The following is a 20,732-nucleotide window of genomic DNA, read 5'->3' as shown; positions in this document are numbered from 1 at the left end:
TTAAAAAAAAAAAAAAAAAAAAACATGCACAATATGAAATAGTTAGTGATGGCAATTAATAATAGCATAAGTATATGTTATATTCGTGTATGCGTATGATAACTTCTCTATCCAATTTGTTCATATATCACAAGAACAGAACTATGCTATCAGAAATATTCTTCACACTCTAATTGTAATTCGATATTATATGGTTGCATCATAAAGAACGAAAATCGTATTGTGAAATTATCTTGCTTTATAAAAAAAATTGAAAAAAAGTTAAATAAAAAAGAAAAAAATATTGTGAAATCCAATGATTGAAACAAAAAAATAATCAACAATGTTATAGTGATATAAAGGGTTTAGAGAAAACATTTCGATTTTATATCATTTTATATCATTCAGAAATTGTAAATTAAGTGAGAAGATATGAAAGCAAACAATCTTAAAAGATATAATAAGATGTAGCACAGACTATGTAGCAGACAGTTCGAATATTGTGTTCTTTTTTGATTCCCGCATGCTACAAATAGAAGGAATGCTTAGATGGATAATCTACATATGCTTTAACATAAACGAAAAGTTAAGTGAAACAAATATGATCTTCGAGAGTAAAATTTATTATGTAAATTTATTATTTTTTATTATATATTTATTATATATTTATAGAAATATTCTAACTTTTTCATAGGAAATGTTGAATTTATTTATTTGTAATTCGTTTCGACGAAATAGTTTGCTAATATAATTATTAATAATTGCATATAATGTGTCAAAGTAATCAAAATGAAACCGAAAGATCATAAAATTAATATTGAATCTCGCGTTTACTTCCAAGAAACATTCTAGTCTCTAATATTGATCCATCATGTGTGTTTCTATGCACGTATCTTCAAGAATTATGCAATTATAAAATACATTGTATATACATAAATCAAGTTATATAATGATATCAAAACAAATCTTTACTAATAATCAGATTTATCATATTCGCAGCAATTTTTCTAATTAAGCAAAAAAATGAATTTGGTTATTATAATTAAGAAAAAAAAATATAGAATTATTATTAATCGTAAACATATAGATAGAACATATGACGATGATGTGTGATGCGATTTATTCAAGGCGTTGCGATGCTGCAGCTTTTGTCTTGTATATTTTTATGTATACGTATGACAATGAACGATCAAACAAGAGAAAAAAGAAAGAAGAATAAAAAGTAGGAACAACAGCTATTGTCTCTTTTCAAAAAACAAAACAAATTATAATCACAAGTCCGATTATTTTATGCGTTGTGTATTATGCATGCATATATATGCAAGTACACATAAATATACATGTATATTCGGATGAAAAAAATATTTGAAATTCGCTAAGGTTGTTATCTCACCTTGTATCTCATTTTTCATTCCCTTTGCTTTTTTTTAGTGGATTGATTTCGTCTGAAAAAAACAATCAAAGTCATCTTACGTAGAGATATATACGTAAAAATATATGTATTCACATGTATTTTTACATATAATGATTATAATAATTGAAATTATATGTTTGATACTTTTTATAATATTCTATGTATGCTATTTTTCTAAAAACATTTTTCTTAATATATTTTTGAATTTAATTATTAATAAAAATGTTAGTTTCAAATTTAAATCTTTTGATATTTGTAGTTATGTCAAGAAGCTGAAGAAAGAAGAAAATAGAAGAAGATAAACATAGAAAAATTTGCGAACGTTTCACAACATGACAAGTATATTTCTTTGATTCGAAATTAACCATGGCTATTTTTAATTTAGAACCCTCTCTTTCGGAAGGATTATGGTTCATCGAACGTAAAGTAAAAAGGGAAGGGAAATGGCCGAGTAGATGTTTACAAAGAAACACGTGCTCGCGTTCTAAAGTTCCGAGTTCATTGCCAATGGTTACTTCCTTTCATTCGTATCGTGATCATTCGTACGATCATTTTTTAAAATAAACTTTGTCTTAGTTGATTAAAGTAATAAAATGATTAAATAACACAATATCAAAATATACGATGTTTTCAATCATCAAATAATCAATTCATCACACTCACCTGTGTTTTTCGTATTCTTAAAAAATTAGATTTAGAAAAACATTAATATTTTTTCGTATCGATAATTAATTCTTTTCATATGTCTTCTTTTTATCTCATATATTTTCATTAATTCATAATTAACTATGCAAAATCGAGGTTGAAAGAGAAAAACGTGAATGAAAAATAATCAGAAGTGTATAAACAAAAAAAAATTAGTAAGTATGATCGCGAAATAAAATAGCTTTTTATATGGTCAAATCAACTCGTCACAATTATTAGATCGTATGATCGTTAATACCGCACTCGTTTTTTCCTTCTTTTTTCTTTTCGTTTCAATTTTCGATTCAATATATATAACGATTGCGACTTGTATTTAGTATTCAAACATTTTGAAACTCGGAGAAAAAATAATACAACTCGAAAGCGATCGTAAACCAAACTGTTCTTTCGAGTTACAAACCAACGAGTATAATCTTCGAATCCCCTACCACTTCCGCGCCACGAAACCATCATCCAGGAACGGAACGGATTCTCTCTGATTTTGCTTTAGATGAAACAGTGATCAATTCCCGATCATTTCAACGCGGGCTTTCTTCGATCATTTGCAAGACGTGCCGTACTGCCCTCTTGTGCTGCTTGCCTCTCGATCGACTGAGGCGTTACACTTATAATTAATCGATTATCGAATAGATCGCGTGACAGTGTTTTTAGGAAAACACGAACTACACAGTTAACTATACTCGAATAATTAAAGATTGTTCTTCAATTAATATTTCCACATTTTAGATCTTTGATTGTGCTAAGATTTCTCATGAACATCTACATTTCTATAATTAATGTATAATTAATGATAACATGAATAATAACAACATGTTATTTGTAAGTATAACTATATTTTCGAGTTTAAATACATATTTTATAACCAAGAACTGACTTATTATCGAGAATGAGTAGCTATTTGATAGTTGGTAATCATTAATCGATAATCGGTAGTTTGTAATCGATAATTGTGCAAAACAATCTCAAAATTGTTGTTTTTTTCTATCACGCTATTTCTTTTTCTATCATTATTTTATTTTTTATTTGTTTTTTTGATTTCTATAGCATTTCTTTTCTTCTAAAAATCTAATCGTGATTTATCTTGTTCTTTTCGATAACTTCATTACTTATTAATTTCTCTGTTAGTTGCATATTATTATTTGATATTATTATATATCTTTCGATTTTCTTCTTTTTCCCACATTTATTATTCTTTTCATAATATTTTTTTCTTATTTAATTATTATATAAGTTTTTTGAATATAAAAAAAATTAACAAAATATTCTACTTATTACTTATAACTTTATAACTTTATTTGCGTAATGTAACTATCATTCTACGTCGAATGAATTGATACTATGATGACGTATGAAAAATATACAAAATGTCTTAAAAATATGAGAATATCGGTTAAATTCCTGATGTAATTTTTTTTCTGTAAAACTTTGGCTTTAAACTTTTGGATTTTGTTAATAACGAGTTATTAATAAAAAATAGTGTATTCGTCAAATCGCGATGGATATGTATCGCCGATCAAGAACGATTAAGTCCAAGCTATATGTATATATATCAAATTTGTTAAATATAATAAATATTTTTTTATCAAAAAAAATCATATTTGTTCCATATATATTGCTTGTTCATATTCGAACGACAGCAAATACCCAACGCTACTGTAACCTATCGTAACTTGATTACGTTTACGTTCTCTGTGATTGGCCAGCTTATTAATAATTTATTAACAAAACGATAATGAAAGTTTTTGTAAATGAAAATTATTTCAGGAATCTTTAGTTAAATAATATTGCCTTATTTTTAGAATATCTTGTATATGAATATAAATATATAATATTCATTTTATATAATAATTTATTATATGAATACACTTTATTTATATTAATATAAATACATAAATATGTAATTATATAATACTATAGATGAACATATATATTTGAATATATAAAATATGTACATATTTACATGAATATTAATTCACTGTTCATTTTATCGTGTGTAGACGTTTCGATTACAAACGAACGATTACAGTTAATTATATTTTTTATTTCTCGCAGCACAGTTAGGTGACTCGTTAACCGTGGCGCAAAGGATGTGAAATTAAATACATTCGTCTCGATAAAGATATTACATTACACGTGGATGGTGAACATGAAGCGTTTATAAGAGGTTATATGCGAATTATTAAAATGTAAAGGATAGAAAAAACAGCGATTCGATTGATTCCGTGACTACTTTATTAGAAAATGTAAAACAGAATAATTCAGGTACAAAGAGAGGAAACAATAAGAAATAGATGATTCGACATTCTGAAAATTATCCATTATCGAAACATTGATGTCGAATTGTTTCTAAGCGTCATGGTATCTGCAATAGGCGGTATCTTCTATCAACTCCTGAGGAATCAATTCCTCTGCTGGAGATTGATGCGACATGGTTACAGCGTGATTTTCCACTTCCTTCAATACTCTCAATAAATTTCCACCCACCAATTTCTTAATATCCAAAGCCGACCATCTTCGATCTCTCGTTAGTTCGGCCAATAACAAAGGATAACCAGAAACGTCTGGAAGTTCAACTGGTGGACTGAAAACATTCATTTTATTTTTACTTAAAAATAACGTAATTCACAAAAGATCGTAATATAAAAAAGGAAAACATTTTTTTTTACTCTATTAAAAATATTCTTATGTTCTAGTAAAAAAAGATGGGAGATTGCAAGTTATTTGGTTATTATAAAAGATCGCATCTTAAAAAGGTTTAAGGAAATTATTATTATGTTTACCTCGATATTCCATCATAACCAGCTCCAAGACCTACATGATTAACACCAGCTATTCGCCTTATATGATTGATATGAGCTATAAAGAACAACTATATATTTTTTTCCTTTTTTTTATTTTTTTATGCAATATATAAAAAACAATTATTTAGTATTGATCAAAATGAAAATTTTGTTTTTTAGTGATATTTTAATACACACATACATACCTATCACATCATACATAGAAGCTTTATCTCCACAGCTTAAATGTGCACTGTCAAAGCTTACCATAACCAAACCACCATTCACCGACTGAAACAAAAGATAAGACATGGTGACACCAGCATTCTCGGTTTTGTATACTTTTCTCGTCTATCTACGAGGTATTGTTTGACATACTAATCAATGTACCTTGGTCATGTGGGTCAAGTACTAGTAATTTTAGCAAAAAAATAAATTAATTAAAATATTTTCTTACATTTAGTATTCGTAATGAAAAACATAAATTTTAATATAATTTTAATATAATTTTATTCTGCTATATAAATTATTTATATTGATTTTAGGTAATAAATAATACTGTTGTTGCAAAAAAATATATATAAAATATAGATAGAAGAAAATTTAGTTGAAATAACGAAGTCATAAATAATTGCATTCAACAGCAGCATTGATTGGTGTCACATGGCATTATTTATGTATTGGCTCTCAAAGCCTTATATATTTTATCCAATACAGAATAAAATTCCAACCAATGAAATAGAAAAAGTAGTCAATTAACTTTTAATTACAATTTAAATTTAATCTAGTTTAAACATCATTTCAATGATATTTACAATGATAAAATACGATATCTATTTTACAGAATATCTATTTTATCTATATAAAATATCTTTTAAGATGATTTGAAAAAACTATTGTTATAAAATTTATTTAGTATAAAGATGTTATTATATATTAATGATTTTTCTGTAGATGGACACATAAAAAACGTGATCTACTTTTGTAAATGGAATTATACAATTTTTAATGCAATCGATACAATTCGTTATTTCTTATAAGAAAATATTAAACTATTTATATTGAAAAATCATTAGTTCAAAAAATTGTATAAATTGTATGTTTCTAAAACTTATTGCATAAAAAACAAAAAGAATATGAACAAAAGAATATCGCTTCGCATATTCCTTGTCTTTCATTTAATCTATATCTTTTATATGATGATTACATGAACAAATGAATTTAATATGAATGAATATTAAATAATATTATAAATTTTATTATATAATATTTTAAATAATTTTAATTTTTCGTAAATTATTATGAATTCATATAAAATTTATTACGATACCGAAAGATGATAGAATTATTTATGTCTTCTAAATATCTTAAATTGATCTTCTAGCAGTCAAAAAATTTTTTATATAATTAATTTTATGACTTCGTTTGTAATCAGATACAATCAGGTTATCTACATATGTAAAACAAAGTTGAAAAATAGAAAAATTGAGAACTCGAGAAAAGAAAATGGTCTTATTCAACTTTTTTTTCTTACCAAATTACGAAGTATATCATCTGGAACATTGCTAGATGAATTACAGAGAGCTCTAGCAGCGCTATGAGAAAATATCACAGGCGCTTTACTCATCGCCAACGCATCCCTCATGGTCCTTATCGAAACATGAGACAAATCCACCAGCATTCCTAATCGATTCAATTCTTTTACCACTGCTTTACCAAATATCGATAATCCGTCGCTGTGAAAATCCAATCGTGCATCCGAATTTGGATCTTCCACCGAACAAGAATCCGCCCTACGGATGATAGCAATGATAGATATAGGTTGGTTCATCACTATTATATTCATATATATTTTTATCTATGTATATCCATTGTATTTTTTATATTTTTTTGTTCTTATATATTCCTAATCTTACCATGGAGTATTACATTTATGTGTCAAGGTCATGTATCGTGCTCCTAGCCGATGAAAACTTCTTAACACAGCCATAGACGTCCCAATACTGTGGCCTCCTTCAATTCCTAATAAACTCCCGATCACGCCATCCTTATGCGCTTTCTCGAGCTCCTTACTATTCGTTACCATCCTTATTTTCTTCGAATATCTCGAAGTGAGCCTACGTATCACGTCTATCTGTTCCAGAGTAAGTTGCACTGCATCGAGAAATTGTGCTTCGCACGGTACGTACACGGACCAGAATTGCCCACCTACAATACCTTGTCGTAACCGTACCAGATCAGTCTGCCATTGAGATCCCCAACTTACGTTTCGCGATAAGTTCTCATCGAAAGGAAAATCTTTCAACTTCGTATTTCCTCGATGTTTTCGAAGATTCCATGCAAAATCATTGTGCCTAAAATATTCATAATATTCACAACAACTATAAAGTTTGGATCAATTTTTTTTTTTTTACAAGATAATTTCGTACCCATCGATCAAAGGTATTTCAGAGAGCATTCGTCGGACAACTTGAAGTCTAGCTTCCAACAAGTGCGAGCTACGTAGTTCCAAAGCTAAAGGTAATCCAACACCGGCGACCAGAGCACATCCAAGGAAAAAGAAACCAATCATCACTATCCATTTCCTCAACACGCTCCGTCCTGCGTATCATAGCATCCACACACCTTCCTTTTACGTCGTTATTTAGTCATCGACGAATGCAGACGTAGAAATAACAATAAAACGATTATAAATTCTTTTTATTCCGCGACAATTTTTCTTCTTTTTCATCGATTAGAAGTTGATAAACTTCTTAACACATTTCAATATCGATTATTGGAATCGAAAATTGGTAATTAATTCATATGTGAAAAAAATAAACTTTATATCGTATTCCAAAGTGAAATCTTCAACTGAGCAAAGTTAATCATCTTAACAATTTCTTTATATCTATCTTTCATCGTTAGAAAAATTATGTGGCAGTTCCACAGGCAATGAACAAACTCACTGGTATAAAATGAGAAAAGAATGAGAAAAAGAACAAGAAAGAAAGTGATGAACTGATGATAATATACAATATTATAAAAGATATAATTTGTTTCAATTTTTCTAACCTACTTCATTTCATTTGTAAAATCACATTTCTATTCTAACGATAAGTAATTATATGCATAAAAATGATACTTTATATTTTTAAATTATAATTATTTTCACTATAAAAACTTACCGCTTTCTCTTGGTGGATCTTTATTTTTATCAAAAGAGGTTGAAACACCTGAATCCTTTGCATGATGTATTGCATCACCGTTTGGTAATTTTCTCATTAGTTCAGGAGATGGTAATTGCAAACAAGTCTGCAAATATAATAGTTTCAATCAAAGTGAACAATCAAAATATTTGATAATTTTTTTTAAATATTTTATCATGTATGATATAGTATTACGAATGAAATCTTTCAATAAAATTTAATGTAATATATTATCATTATTTATTATATATATTGTACATATTGTAAACTCTTGTATACAAGAATATCTTTAAATAAGAAAATGAGCATTGATAAATACAACAATGCTTATCAAATAATTAAATAATTAGATCAATCAATTTTTTCGAATTACCTCTAATATGTCGACTTCTTTTCTTCTTGGCGGTGGAGAACGATAAACCATACCATCTTTGCTCATACCATATAGCTCGAACATCTTTATATTTTTTTCGTAATTATTTGTTCTCTGCACGCTAAATTCTTAGCACCGTTAATAGCAAAGGAAGAGACTTATTCACTAAAATGTTAACGCATGCGCGAGCTCTCATATCGATCCAACTCGAAAAATATTTTGAATTCGGACAAATTTTTATAATCCAAAACATTAAAAAATATCGATAAATCACAAACAACTAATTAATTATATAATTAAACTTATTCAATAAATGCACTTTCAAACTGCTTTAAACTATTATACGATATATATTATTAACTTTAAGTCTAATCATTATATTTTTACATTTCTTTTTTTTATTTATTTTTTTTAATAGTAATTTAGTATCTTATATTATTGCAATTTACAAATAGATTGTAAAAATTTCGTAAACGATTTATATAGTTATCTAAAAATTCCATTTTTCGCGGGTTTATGAACGCGCAGGAAGTTATAAAGCACGCGTCGCTTCCGGCTGCGCAGGAGGTTGTGCGTAAAAGTCAATTCCCATCGCTATATACCGCCATATTGTTTGCGGCAGTCGCGTACGTAATTGGTTTGTCTCGTACATAATCTCGTCAAGTTTTTCTCTCATCCAGTGAGCCCCATTGGGAAAGTTTGCAAACATTTCGCGAAAAAGCAACATGAAGAAAACTAAGGACGTCTCAGACGAGGATGAATATTCCGCGGATGATCCGGAAGAAGTGGAAGGAGCCTCTGAAGAAGAGTGGACTCCTGAGGCCGGAGCTGAAGTAAGCCCACGCTACTAATACTTTCCTCTTTTTTACTATTTCTTGAATATATTTTTCCTATTTTTTAATTTATCATGACTTCTTGTTTTTCTGTCACATTTTTTATGAATTTTCTTATATATGAAAATATCTATATATACATCGTTATTCACAAATAAAGCTCTGTCAATCGGCGGCACTTCAATTCTTCATATTTTTCATCAAGTAAGAAAACAAACATAAATGTTTGTAGATAAGGTATTCAAGTTATCATCTCTGATATTTATGTTTTTCTCTTAATTTCATATTTTTCATTATTGTCAGAAATAAATATCATTTCTAATTAATCGGTCCCATTTAGTAGATAACGAGAAAACAAGTCGATTCAGTTATGTAGCAGTGATATATTGTAGCCGTGTCAAATACGCAACCGATGTATTTTATCGAATGTATACTATCAATAAAATATATTTTCTATATTTTTTAAATCTCAATAATAAATAAAAATCTAATTTTTTATTGTAAAAAATTTAATTTTTTATTGTATATATAAAAAATTATTTATTTTTGAAAATACTATTATAGTCGACAAATTATTAATACTGGTCGAACTATGTATTTTTCAAAACATTGCAATTTTGTAATGTTTAATCCTTCTATTTATATTTTGTATTATCAAAAGCCATGTATTAATCAAAATAAAAAGTATTATCATTTATATTGTAAGTATTATCATTATATTTTAGTTCAAAAAATTTTTAGTAAAAAATTAATATAATATAAATATATATAATATATATTTGTATAATATTAATAATCTTATAATAAAATCATGTAATCATAAAATATAAACATAAAATCATAATCAGATTATTTCAATAATACTAATTTTAATATTTAGAGTGGTGCTAAAAAAAGGCCACAAAGAGAAGTTGCTAAAAAACGGCAACATTCAGAAGAAGAAGAAGATGAAGAAGAAGAAGAAGATGATGAAGAAGATGAAGAAGAAGATGAAGAATCTGATTCAGACACAGGAAAAAAACCTAAAAGAAAAAGACGGTCTAAAAAAGAAGAAGATGAAAAAGAAGATGAAGATGAAGAAGATTCTGATGATAACAGCTATAACGAATCATCAGGAGAGACGCCAAAAGATTTTACTGTAAGTTGTATAATGAGTTTATAATATCCTATATATTTGTTTATTTATATTACAAGAATACAATGTTATATGTATTTATTATTTTAGTCTGGTGCATTCGTTGTTGCAAAAGCTGATATTGGAAATACAGATGGTGGAAATACGGATCCAACATTATGGAGGATAGATGGAAAAGCATTACTTCAAAAATTTTTACCTTTTAAAGAAGATGGAAAAACGTTATACAAAAGCACATCGACGGTGGGCTTTTAACATATTTTTAATATTAATTTTATTATAAAATCTATATGTTAATAAATATTATGTTTTTAATGAATATTATATTTTATAGTATTCAGGATGGTCGGTAAATAACAAAGATAAATACTTGGCTGCACAAGTTACTTTCAAAGTGCAAAGTAGAACAGAAACCATTGTTGAACTTCACCTTGATCAACATCAACAGGAAGTTGTAAAGTATGTTTTTTCTTTTTTTTTTTTTTTTTTCTTTTTTTTTTTTTTTTTCTTTTTTTTTTTTTTTTTTCCATTTTTATATGATGATTTCATTATTATTCTAGAATAAAATAAAAAAGACATCTATTTTTTCCTATTTTTCAGAGAAGAAAAAGAAGACTAAATATAGATCATGTTTGATCATATTTGTTTATATACATTTTAAGATATGCTAAGGAAGAATACATCTACATTCACAGGTACATCTCAACATTACACAGACATATTACATAAATACATGGATGCAGTTTACAAAATGATATTCTAGCAGATTCGTGTTTAAAAATAAGATTGAGTGGACCATGGATCTCAGTTCTTTACTAAGGGTAGCTTTATGTATAATTAATAATTCTACAAGATACTTATGTGTATTTGAATTAACAATCAAGCTATCCAAATATTTGCAACATTATTTCTTTCCTTAAAAGGTACGACATCCACTCATATTCTATGTTTCATAAATTCAACAAAAGTCTAAGCTTCTTGTTTTGACTGCATGTTATTTTCAAAATACTATTGTATTACTTTTTTTTATCTAGTGATAATTTGATATATAAATTTTCGCGTAGTTTTAATTGTAAAATTCACTCAATCCTCTGTTGCACTTTAAACAGTTCAATGTCCAATTATAAGAACATCTTCAGTAACTAGATTCCGTGTTATGTTTAGTCATTAAAATACAAAATATTAGATATAGAAAATAAATCACAGTGTCAGTTACCGTTGTGGTCTTGTGTTCCTATCGTCGTGTAAATTCACTGGAAAATCATAATATTCTTAATTTTCTATTTAAATCTCGAAGTTTTCATAGCTATAAATATTATGTATAATGGACTTATGTTAGTAGCAACAGTGTGAATAAGAAATTAATTATACTGTCATCAATCATGTTCAATGATATGTCATGTTCAATTTAGCTTTATAGATAAAAATTATGTTTCACGTACATAAAAAAAGAGAGAGAGAGCGAGAGAGAGAGAGTAAAAATTAATCCTGTCAAATATTTATTCAATATTCCTATATTATTTGTACATTTCATATTTTCTACAAAGCTCCTATCCTGTTTGTATAATTTGTATACATCAAATTTATTGGAATGTAGGCACATAATATGGAATAGAACCTTTGTTATGAATTTAACAATTAAAAACATTAAATGATATGTTAGATTAAAAAAATATATGTGTGTGTGTATATATATAATATTTATATGTACACACGTATATACATAAATCCTGTTGTAACTTCCATTTTAATTTGTACTTTAAATGTTTTGATTAATAATACGTAAATATAATTTTTATAATTATGTCTAACTTAATTATAAAAGTTTTGTGCTGAAATGTAGTTAATGTTAGCATAGAGCCCCAACAAAATTATGTTTAGTTCATAATAAGAACTAATACAATAATAGAAATATATATAATACTTGAGCATTAAAGGCAATTGATGAACTTATAAAATTATGACTCTATTAATAATAATTATTAATAATCATTCATAATAACTTTTTCCATTATACAAAAAGTTCCAATCAAAAATAGTTTTGTCACTTTAAAATGTATATTTTTAAATTGATAAAAATTCGAATATTTATATGAAGGCATAAAATTGCAAATGTTTATATAAGATAAAGTTAAATATTGCAAAATAGTTCTTACTTTCTTTTCTTCACAAATATAATATTTAATTCTTATAGTAAGACGTAAATTACTTATAAATTAATTTACATACATAAAAAAAATATTAATATTTATCAGAAAAAAAATAGCTGAATCTTATTTTTATCTTTATTGTTATTATCATTACTATTAGTGCTGCTGCTACTTGTATAACTATTATTGCCTTTTTTCTTTTTTTATAGCAATATAATGAAATTATGTTACTGAAAATTAATGGGACTAGAATTTCAAAAAAAATTTTTTTTTTGTTTGAAGTATATGCTTACATATACATCTTCAAATTATCGAATGTGAAACACAGTTTCTAAAGTTACTTTATACATATTTACAATTTAATGTATACGCGTACATTGAGTACGATTGAACAATGGTAAAATAATTTATATATTATCAACAATGAAATTTAAATGAAAATTTTAACATTAATATGTTTTATATATAGCAACAAAAATAATAAAATAATAGCAATAATTTTTCAAATATACTAAAATATTTCATAATAATAAATCAACAATATATTATTTGTAAATATATGAGATAATGCTATTTCATCCATATTTACTAAAAAATAAAAATTTTTAATTATAACAAAATATTTACATCTTTATTTAAAATTAAAAACAAACAGAGATATAATTATTATAAGTAAAAATTCTTACTGCATTGCAATTTTTATGAGCTTATTATGAGCTTTTGTGATAATTTTGTGAATTACACTTTTCTTAAGTGTAAAATGTTTTAAAGATACGTTCAAAAATACTATTAATATGCGAAATAATTTTGAAAATATATTGTCGAAATTTATTTCGAATATTCTAATATCATATGGAGCAATATATTTTTATCTGTGTTTAACCGTAGTTAAAAACCAGGTTCTAATCGTACAGATAACACGCTACTCAGCATTTCTCGAATTTCTGCCATTTCTCTTCTACTTTTTGTTACCATATTTTCTAAGTTTTTATTTTCTTGTATAATTTTTTCCATTTTCTTCCAATACTTTTTAGTACCAGAATGACAACAACAAGTTGTATTTTCATCTTTATTCACGCATATTTGTTCTATAGACTGAGATTCCTCAATACAATATTCACTATTATTTCCTTGTTTTTCTTTACTTGAATTAGTTGATTCTATACAATTATATGTTTCTTCGAGAAATGTTTGTGAGTATTTAATTATGTCATAATTTCTGGTTCCACTTTTTAATTCTATCTTTTTATCATCATTCTGAATTAATTTCGTAGAAATGCTTTTTTGCTTGTCATCATCATTCAAGTTACATTCAAATTCTTTGCATTGTGCTGTATCAGATTCGCAAATATTTAAATCATAATAGTTTATGTCATCTATATCATTTATTCTAGTCTGTCGCTTCAAAGTTTTTCTTCTTCGAGCTATACTATCATCATTATGCTTAGAAGTTTGCATAAAACTGTCGCTATGTCTTCGTTTATTTATCTCGGATAAAATCTTTTCATCTTTCATGTTACAAAATCCATCACTAGCCCTTCGAATATCAAATATATTATGTGAAATTGTGTTTAAAGAAATATCATCTTTGCAATCAATATTTTTATCTAAATTTTTTTCATTTAAATTTTCTTTGAATGCTTTCGTCAATAAATTAAAGTCAGTATTATTAAATTCTTTATCGTCATTAAAATATAAGCTTTTTGGTAATATTTTTTCTATTTTCTGAATAGTCGTTTGTTTAAACACTTTAATATCATTAGTTGTTAAATCATTAGGTTTTGCTTCTAAACTCTCCATAACATTAGTGTCAGTGTCTAGAATATCTTCAAATGATCTTTTTGGATTAGAAGAATCAATTTCAATTAAATCACCATCATGCCCAAATGCAAATGATTTTTGTCCTATAAATATATATTCAATATTCATTAGTATATTTTTCAATAATATAATATAATATTATATACATATATAGTTAAAAAAACAATTAATAAAAAAAACAAATAAAACCAATTACCTATGATCATACGTTTGTTACGCATGTCTGGACTTTTAGAACGTGGTTGTTCCAAAAATTGTCTACTGTCAGGGGACAGTACAGAAAGTGTACCACCACAATGCAATGGACTATATTGTTCGTACGAATTATACATTGCATATGGATCATGTTCGTGACTTTCGTGTTCTCGTAAACGTTGCATAATTTTCTGTACGATTTCTGATGGTGCTACGTACGGTGAACCTTTTAGATAAAAAGAAAAATAATTTCACATTCCTTAGCAATTAAATATCATTATTATATACTAACAATAAATAAATATAACATTAAAATTATCTGTAAACAAGAAGCGATAACGATTTATAAAAATATATATAATATGCAACTTAGAAAAACTATGCAATTTTATTTTTATGACTAAAGATACTACAAATTTAAAAACAATTAATGATTAATTTATTTTATTATTTAATTTTAATGTCTTGTAATCTAAATAAATAATTATAATTATCTATGATACAAAACAAATAATTTATTTCAGGCATTAAATACTTTCACACGGACAAAATAACTATTTCATGCATTTTCTATTTATTTGTTATTTATCATTATAAAACAAACATTTAAAAATCTATAAGCATAGATACTTAAGCACATCAAAAAAACAATTAAAACAAAATTGAAATATAAATCTTTCAAATAAAAATTACTTTAGAATCATGAAAAATTCAGAAAAAACCTAATTGTCACAAGACTTACAAAATTAATTGGTCCAGAATGTCTGCGATGTGGACAAAGTCTAGACACAGATAATGTGTCATCGCTTCCTATAACATTACTATTTGTGTAACATAAATTTATTTTTTTAACTTATAATACTTTATCTATAAAATTTATTTGATGTATTTATTTTAATTGTTCCATATTAAGTGTAATAACTTTTAAATTGTAATTTATATATATTTCTATTTTATTATTCTATCATATTTTTGCCTATATATATCAATTTTTTTGCATGTATCTTACCTGTCAAACCTCTATATCCTAAAGATACTGAATCAAAAGATTCACTAGTTTCTTGTTGCTGCTTCATAAAATCATTAATAGCTATGCCTTTTAACTTTGATGGCTGTAAAAATCTTTTTGGTATGCGAGAAAAGGAACCATTTTCTTGTGGACTATTTGAACAACCACCAAATCCAAGACCAAGTAAAATTGCTTCTGGATCTGCTTTTCTTAATTCTAATAAACTTTCCACACTACTACAGTGACTGCTATCAGATTGTAGACTTGGATCTCGAACCAATTTATGAGGCAATGAACTATATAAAACATAAAAACATAAATAATAATGAAATTAATAATTATTGTGTATTTCTTTCTGTTTGTGTTTTAATACCTAGGCAATCTTGTTGTATTAATTGATGTATTAGGAACATTGATAGGTGCAGATTTAGTCATGGTTAATTGTTTTGTTCCTGTAGGATATGGAATATCCTTAGGCTCACTTGGTATTAATGAAACATTAGATTTTTTATTTGATTCTCGTTGGTTTTCATTTTTTATTGAAAAATTAGATTTTATAGGTGATGGTATTGAATCTAACCATTGTTGGACAGGACCAGTTTGACGTCTCATTTCCCAAATTCCACGTAACCAATCTGTTACTTTTATAATTGTTTCTTTCTTTGTGTTTTCTTGTAAAGAAAGAAAATATAAGTTATGATATTATTAGTTATTAAAAAATTTATAAATCATAATATTATTTAAAATAAATTGATTCGCTATAATTTATAAATTAATATATTATCGTAAAATGTATATCGTATATAAATTTGTTATATATTTATAAAAAAAAATTAGTAATATCCATATGTTACGTAATAAATATTTAAAAAGGATTTATTAAAAAATTTTAAACAATAATTAATAATAATTTAAGCATTTAGATACGATATATATGCAAAAACGTTATAAAATAAGAAACAATATATTTATCTCAATAAAATGTACCTGAATCCATGTCTTTTAAGCGGCATGAACGATATAAACATTATTAATATCAGTAAAGCTAAAAATATTCAATTACACAAATACGCATTAACCAGTCAATGTTTTTATATATCATTGCGAAATAATAATTTTAATAATGTGAACTGATAAAATATAAAAAACTAATATGTAAAATAGTATAAATTAATACTTACCTTTAATTTAAGAACAATATAAGTATGAACAAAACATTCTCTTCTGATTAAATCGTCTTTAAACACATGTTTAAAGAATCCCTATTCACTGAACAATTTGTGTTCCGCGGAGCGATTGAGAACAGAACAGCCACTTGTTACCCACTCTAACAGTATATCAGTGCCGTCTAATGCAGTGGTACTTTTACAAATTTTAATATATATGAATTATTATATCTTAATGCTTTTATTAAGATTTTCTTTTATTAAATGCTTCTATTAAATAACAATTATATATATATATAAATTTGATTCACATAAATAATATAGTAATATTTAATTACAATTTCACATAAACATATTAATAAATAAGATAAAGCATCTTATAAAAAAAATTATATGTTTTGAGAAATAATTAATGCTCAGAAATAATTAATTGGAAAGATTTATACAATATAATATTATTATATTATAATATATATTATTTGAATTATATGCAATGTATATTATTTGAATATAAATTCACTTGTACGTACGAATACACGTGGGTTTATAACATATAGTTATTGTTACGTTTATATACATATTGAGTTAAGTAACCTTCAAATTGAAAGGAATAGTTCATGCTCATATATATTTTTACGAAACAATTTGAAGTTTATGTTATCTCATAAATGTCATCTCACGGAAAGAAAAACAGAAAACGAATACTAACAAGGCGACCACGACACGTTGTTGGAAAAGAAGAAAAATACCGTCAAGAAAGAGATAAATCCGATCAGGAAGATGAAGTATCAGGTTAGAAAGGAGTATTTAATTGTATAAATATTTAAAAAAAAATTTAAAACAGATTCGATTATTTTAATTTTTAGAACAAGAAGAAAATGTATGGTCCCCCTCTTTTCCTGTTGCTATGTGGGATCTCGAACATTGCGATCCTAAAAAATGTTCCGGTAGAAAATTAGTTAGACATGGCTTAGTAAAAATATTAAGGTTAGGAGCTCGATTTTCAGGATTAGTTCTTACACCTATTGGTCAAAAGGTATGATATATTTTGATGTAATAGACGAAATAAATTAATTTTTAATATAGCAAATTGAAATTTCATATTGTAGTGTGTGAGTCCAACAGATCGTGATATTATAAAAGATTATGGTTGTGCAGTCGTCGATTGTAGTTGGGCACGTTTGGATGATACTCCATTTAGTAGAATGAGAACTTCCAATCCGCGTCTTTTACCGTTTCTAGTTGCTGCAAATCCAATAAATTATGGAAAACCTTGTCAATTAAGTTGTGTAGAAGCTATAGCTGCTACTTTAATTATAACAGGTTTTCCTGAAGAAGCAAAATTTTATCTCGGAAAATTTTCTTGGGGTCACTCATTTTTAGAATTGAATGACGAATTGTTAAAAACATATTCACTTTGTACAAATGCAGAAGAGATTATATCTGCGCAAGAAAAATTTCTCGTTAATGCGAGAGAAGAAAAATTAAATAAACATGGTAATTATTATATTATTTTTTTAACTATTAATTTAATATTTCTTTATATTAATTAATATAATATGATAAATCATGAATATCATTATCAATAAATTATTGTCAATGTTTAAACTTATATTCAATATATAGCTATTTCAGATTTTCCACCAGCTATTTCAGATTCAGAAACAGAAGAAGAAAAAGAAGAATCAGTATCCATAAATATTATTTCTGAAATAGATGAACAAATAAAAAATATAAATATAACATAAAAATGATTTGAATGTATTTGTGTATATTTTCTTTATAATCAAAACATATTTTTTGATATAAACGTTTATATTTTGTATAATTTCAATTTTATTAATAATTAAAAAATGAAAATTTTTAATTTACAAAACCAATATAATATCAATATAATTTATCAATAATGATACTAATATAAATAAATAAATATAATTTAAATAAAAAAAAATCGTATTGCAAACAACATTGAAACGTATAATATCTTTTGAATTGAATAATATCCGAATATCCGAATAGTATTTTTTGAATCAAATTTAATCGCGCATGCGTGAAATATAAATATTAAAATGGCGGAATGTATATGGAAAGTATTGAGAGTCCACAAGTTCGTCAGTTGCACAGCTGATATCAGAGTGACGTCAGTAAAACAAAGCCATGCGCGGTCGATCGCAGCCGCGAAGTAAACCGAACAGACCGAGGTGTATTACGAGCAAACATTGAGCGTCCGTGATACAGTGAAGTGTGTTCCGTAATATTTTTTAGCATTAGTCGAAGAATCGTTCGCAGTTTGCATACACAAGTAGAATAACGGTTTCGTTGTGATTATTTTACGGACGATGCCGTTCATATCAAAGGATTGGCGCAGTCCTGGTGAAGAATGGGTGAAAACTGTTGAAGGTTGGGAAAAGAAAAAAATCCTCGAGTGCGCCAACAATAAAACACTTTCTCTCTTGCTTCGGTAAGCAGTGCCATTACTGACTTGTTCTTTTCTTTCTTTTTACATTCCCAATGGTATTCTTTGTTTTTAAATGATAGTATTCACAAATAACTAATCATTTTCGTATATTCTATCTCACAGCTGTTACATTGATCGAATGACAGTTACTGATTTGTTTACTATTGCAAATTTTATTATTGACATGTCATATACCATTAAATTAAAATTAAATTTAATATTAGGTTAATACAAACAAAATAAAGAATAGCAATCATTTTTAAGAAATTTCTATATTGTATCGAATAATTATTGTATATGCTTTATAATTATTAAAATTTAATAGATTTTTAAATGTTCTTCTACATATATGATTATTTAATTATTTAATATTGAATATAAAAAATAAATCTTTTAACTCGTTAGAAAAATCTTTAAATTGTTTTTTTATATTTGTACAAATATAATGTCAAAAATATCCTTTTCTGTTATTTCTTATGTATTATTTCTTATTTTATTTTAACACAATAAGTTTTTTTTTGTAAGAAAAAAGAAAAAAAACATTAAATATATATGTAATTTCGAGTATATTCTTTTGTTATTTTGATTCTTTACCGAAGAAATCATTGAATTTTCACTTAAGAATACGTACTTGCGTATACATTACATATATGTAGATATATCATTGCTTATTCACTATACAATGTACGCAAAAACATATATATGAGTATGCACGAATATATCTGTGTATGCATCGCGTACGCGTTTAATATATGTATATGCGTGCATTCTCTTTATGTCTTCTCTTTCGATTTGATACACGTAATGAGTTTGAACGCATTTTCACATTCGTTCAGAAGTTAAGTTCTAACATTATGAGACCGTGAAAAATAATACTGAAGTATAGTAAAGAGTGAAGAAGTATAGTAAAAAGAGACAAAGAGAAAGAGAAGGAATTATAGTGTGCATAGTCACGCTTTCGCGCGCTTCGCAAAAGAAACAATCCCCTTCTTATATCATTTGCATTAGTCATAAGACAACATTTTATGACTAATGACAGTATATAAAATTTTGACTTTTTACCACAAAATATATTATTAATCAATAAATATTATTTCATCAATAAAATTTACTTTATTAAAATTTTTCTAGCTTCTTTGATCATTTGTGTTGTATATTATTTTTGAATAAAGAAATTATCGAAATGATAAAAGGAATATATTAGGTCAACCAAACTATCGTTTATACTTGTGTTAAAGTAGGTCATGACCTACCTAACATGACCTGAACCAATTTTGCAAATCTTTCACATCATCGTATATTGCAACAATATGTTGCTCTTTAGTGAATATCTTTATATTTATTGTATTGTCAACTTAAAAAATATTTGTAAGTCGAAAAGTAACAGAAAAAAGAAAAAAAAATTTTGCAAATTTGCAATTTAATGTAAATTTCATTCGGTTTTCTATAATTTGAATTTTTTAATAATATATCGTATATGTATAATTACATAGCAACAAACTTATTGAAGTGTAAATGATTAATAT

General features: G+C 26.1%; 5 protein-coding genes and 1 long non-coding RNA gene across 12 annotated transcripts in view; 3 read left to right on the top strand and 3 right to left on the bottom strand.

Moving 5' to 3' along the window:
• The window catches only part of LOC102681739 (neprilysin-4-like), a 7,661-nt gene extending 5,023 nt beyond the window's left edge, over positions 1–2,638 (bottom strand). Inside the window, exons 1-2 of the mRNA XM_006617752.2 lie at positions 2,495–2,638; positions 1,373–1,424 (exon numbers count right to left, since the gene is read on the bottom strand). Of these exons, the coding sequence (XP_006617815.1) occupies positions 1,373–1,384 (12 nt within the window). The 5' untranslated portion in view covers positions 1,385–1,424; positions 2,495–2,638. The remainder of the gene's footprint in view (positions 1–1,372; positions 1,425–2,494) is intronic.
• A 151-nt stretch (positions 2,639–2,789) lies between these two features.
• LOC102681209 lies at positions 2,790–4,590 on the top strand. The gene is made up of 2 exons (XR_422083.2): positions 2,790–2,917; positions 4,156–4,590. It is a non-coding gene; the product is annotated as an uncharacterized LOC102681209 (long non-coding RNA).
• LOC102681289 (dipeptidase 1-like) lies at positions 4,156–8,650 on the bottom strand. Of its 4 annotated transcripts, none has more exons than XM_006617748.2 (8): positions 8,440–8,650; positions 8,046–8,172; positions 7,308–7,479; positions 6,795–7,232; positions 6,413–6,671; positions 5,085–5,169; positions 4,879–4,954; positions 4,156–4,679 (listed from the first exon to the last, which is right to left on the bottom strand). In XM_006617748.2, the coding sequence occupies exons 1-8, from the start codon at positions 8,521–8,523 to the stop codon at positions 4,445–4,447; spliced, it is 1,476 nt and encodes a 491-aa protein (XP_006617811.1). In that variant the 5' UTR covers positions 8,524–8,650; the 3' UTR covers positions 4,156–4,444. The 4 variants fall into 4 exon arrangements, with proteins under 4 accessions (XP_006617811.1, XP_031367323.1, XP_006617813.1 ...); XM_031511464.1 differs by having other exon boundaries at positions 4,307–4,679; positions 4,879–4,967; XM_031511463.1 differs by lacking the exon at positions 8,440–8,650 and having other exon boundaries at positions 7,308–7,507.
• Positions 8,651–8,983: 333 nt separating this feature from the next.
• Positions 8,984–18,624, top strand: LOC102678722. Its single transcript, XM_006617818.2, has 12 exons — positions 8,984–9,272; positions 10,153–10,410; positions 10,498–10,650; positions 10,742–10,866; positions 11,008–11,024; positions 14,291–14,458; positions 15,607–15,765; positions 15,960–16,067; positions 17,418–17,540; positions 17,615–17,784; positions 17,858–18,245; positions 18,375–18,624. The coding sequence occupies exons 1-12, from the start codon at positions 9,165–9,167 to the stop codon at positions 18,494–18,496; spliced, it is 1,899 nt and encodes a 632-aa protein (XP_006617881.2). The 5' UTR covers positions 8,984–9,164; the 3' UTR covers positions 18,497–18,624.
• On the bottom strand, positions 13,167–16,980 carry LOC102680990. Of its 3 annotated transcripts, none has more exons than XM_031511459.1 (6): positions 16,764–16,980; positions 16,570–16,627; positions 15,956–16,253; positions 15,583–15,878; positions 14,575–14,799; positions 13,167–14,461 (listed from the first exon to the last, which is right to left on the bottom strand). In XM_031511459.1, the coding sequence occupies exons 2-6, from the start codon at positions 16,577–16,579 to the stop codon at positions 13,446–13,448; spliced, it is 1,845 nt and encodes a 614-aa protein (XP_031367319.1). In that variant the 5' UTR covers positions 16,580–16,627; positions 16,764–16,980; the 3' UTR covers positions 13,167–13,445. The 3 variants fall into 3 exon arrangements, with proteins under 3 accessions (XP_031367319.1, XP_006617809.1, XP_006617810.1); XM_006617746.2 differs by having other exon boundaries at positions 16,570–16,581; XM_006617747.2 differs by lacking the exon at positions 16,570–16,627 and having other exon boundaries at positions 16,764–16,979.
• A 166-nt stretch (positions 18,625–18,790) lies between the features above and the next one.
• LOC102680854 (F-box only protein 32) overlaps positions 18,791–20,732 on the top strand; it is a 5,975-nt gene continuing 4,033 nt past the window's right edge. Inside the window, exons 1-2 of one of the 2 annotated variants that reach the window (XM_031511506.1) lie at positions 18,791–18,990; positions 19,085–19,209. In XM_031511506.1, coding sequence (XP_031367366.1) covers positions 19,088–19,209 — 122 coding nt within the window. In that variant the 5' untranslated portion in view covers positions 18,791–18,990; positions 19,085–19,087. Of the gene's footprint in view, positions 19,210–20,732 lie in introns of both variants that reach the window. The other variant, XM_006617745.2, reaches the window with a different exon arrangement.

Source organism: Apis dorsata, unplaced genomic scaffold, assembly GCF_000469605.1.
Source record: "Apis dorsata unplaced genomic scaffold, Apis dorsata 1.3 scaffold_326, whole genome shotgun sequence".
NCBI classification, from domain to species: domain Eukaryota; kingdom Metazoa; phylum Arthropoda; class Insecta; order Hymenoptera; family Apidae; genus Apis; species Apis dorsata.
Note: the sequence above shows the minus strand (reverse complement) of the source record. Positions and strands in the feature narration are given on the sequence as shown.

What these genes read in the sequence shown, in the direction of transcription:
- LOC102678722 (XM_006617818.2), top strand. Translation starts at nt 9,165, where the DNA reads ATGAAGAAAACTAAGGACGTCTCAGACGAGGATGAATATTCCGCGGAT. An exon ending in CTCCTGAGGCCGGAGCTGAA is followed by an intron (nt 9,273 to 10,152) that starts GTAAGCCCACGC and finishes TTTAATATTTAG; the next exon opens with AGTGGTGCTAAAAAAAGGCC. An exon ending in AGACGCCAAAAGATTTTACT is followed by an intron (nt 10,411 to 10,497) that starts GTAAGTTGTATA and finishes TTATTATTTTAG; the next exon opens with TCTGGTGCATTCGTTGTTGC.
- LOC102680990 (XM_031511459.1), bottom strand. An exon ending in AGGATATAGAGGTTTGACAG is followed by an intron (nt 14,800 to 15,582) that starts GTAAGATACATG and finishes TTTATCTAAAAG; the next exon opens with GTTCACCGTACGTAGCACCA. An exon ending in TAACAAACGTATGATCATAG is followed by an intron (nt 14,462 to 14,574) that starts GTAATTGGTTTT and finishes ATATATTTATAG; the next exon opens with GACAAAAATCATTTGCATTT.
- LOC102681289 (XM_006617748.2), bottom strand. Translation starts at nt 8,523, where the DNA reads ATGTTCGAGCTATATGGTATGAGCAAAGATGGTATGGTTTATCGTTCT. An exon ending in TTCTATGTATGATGTGATAG is followed by an intron (nt 4,955 to 5,084) that starts GTATGTATGTGT and finishes TGTTCTTTATAG; the next exon opens with CTCATATCAATCATATAAGG. An exon ending in GGTTATGATGGAATATCGAG is followed by an intron (nt 4,680 to 4,878) that starts GTAAACATAATA and finishes GAATGTTTTCAG; the next exon opens with TCCACCAGTTGAACTTCCAG.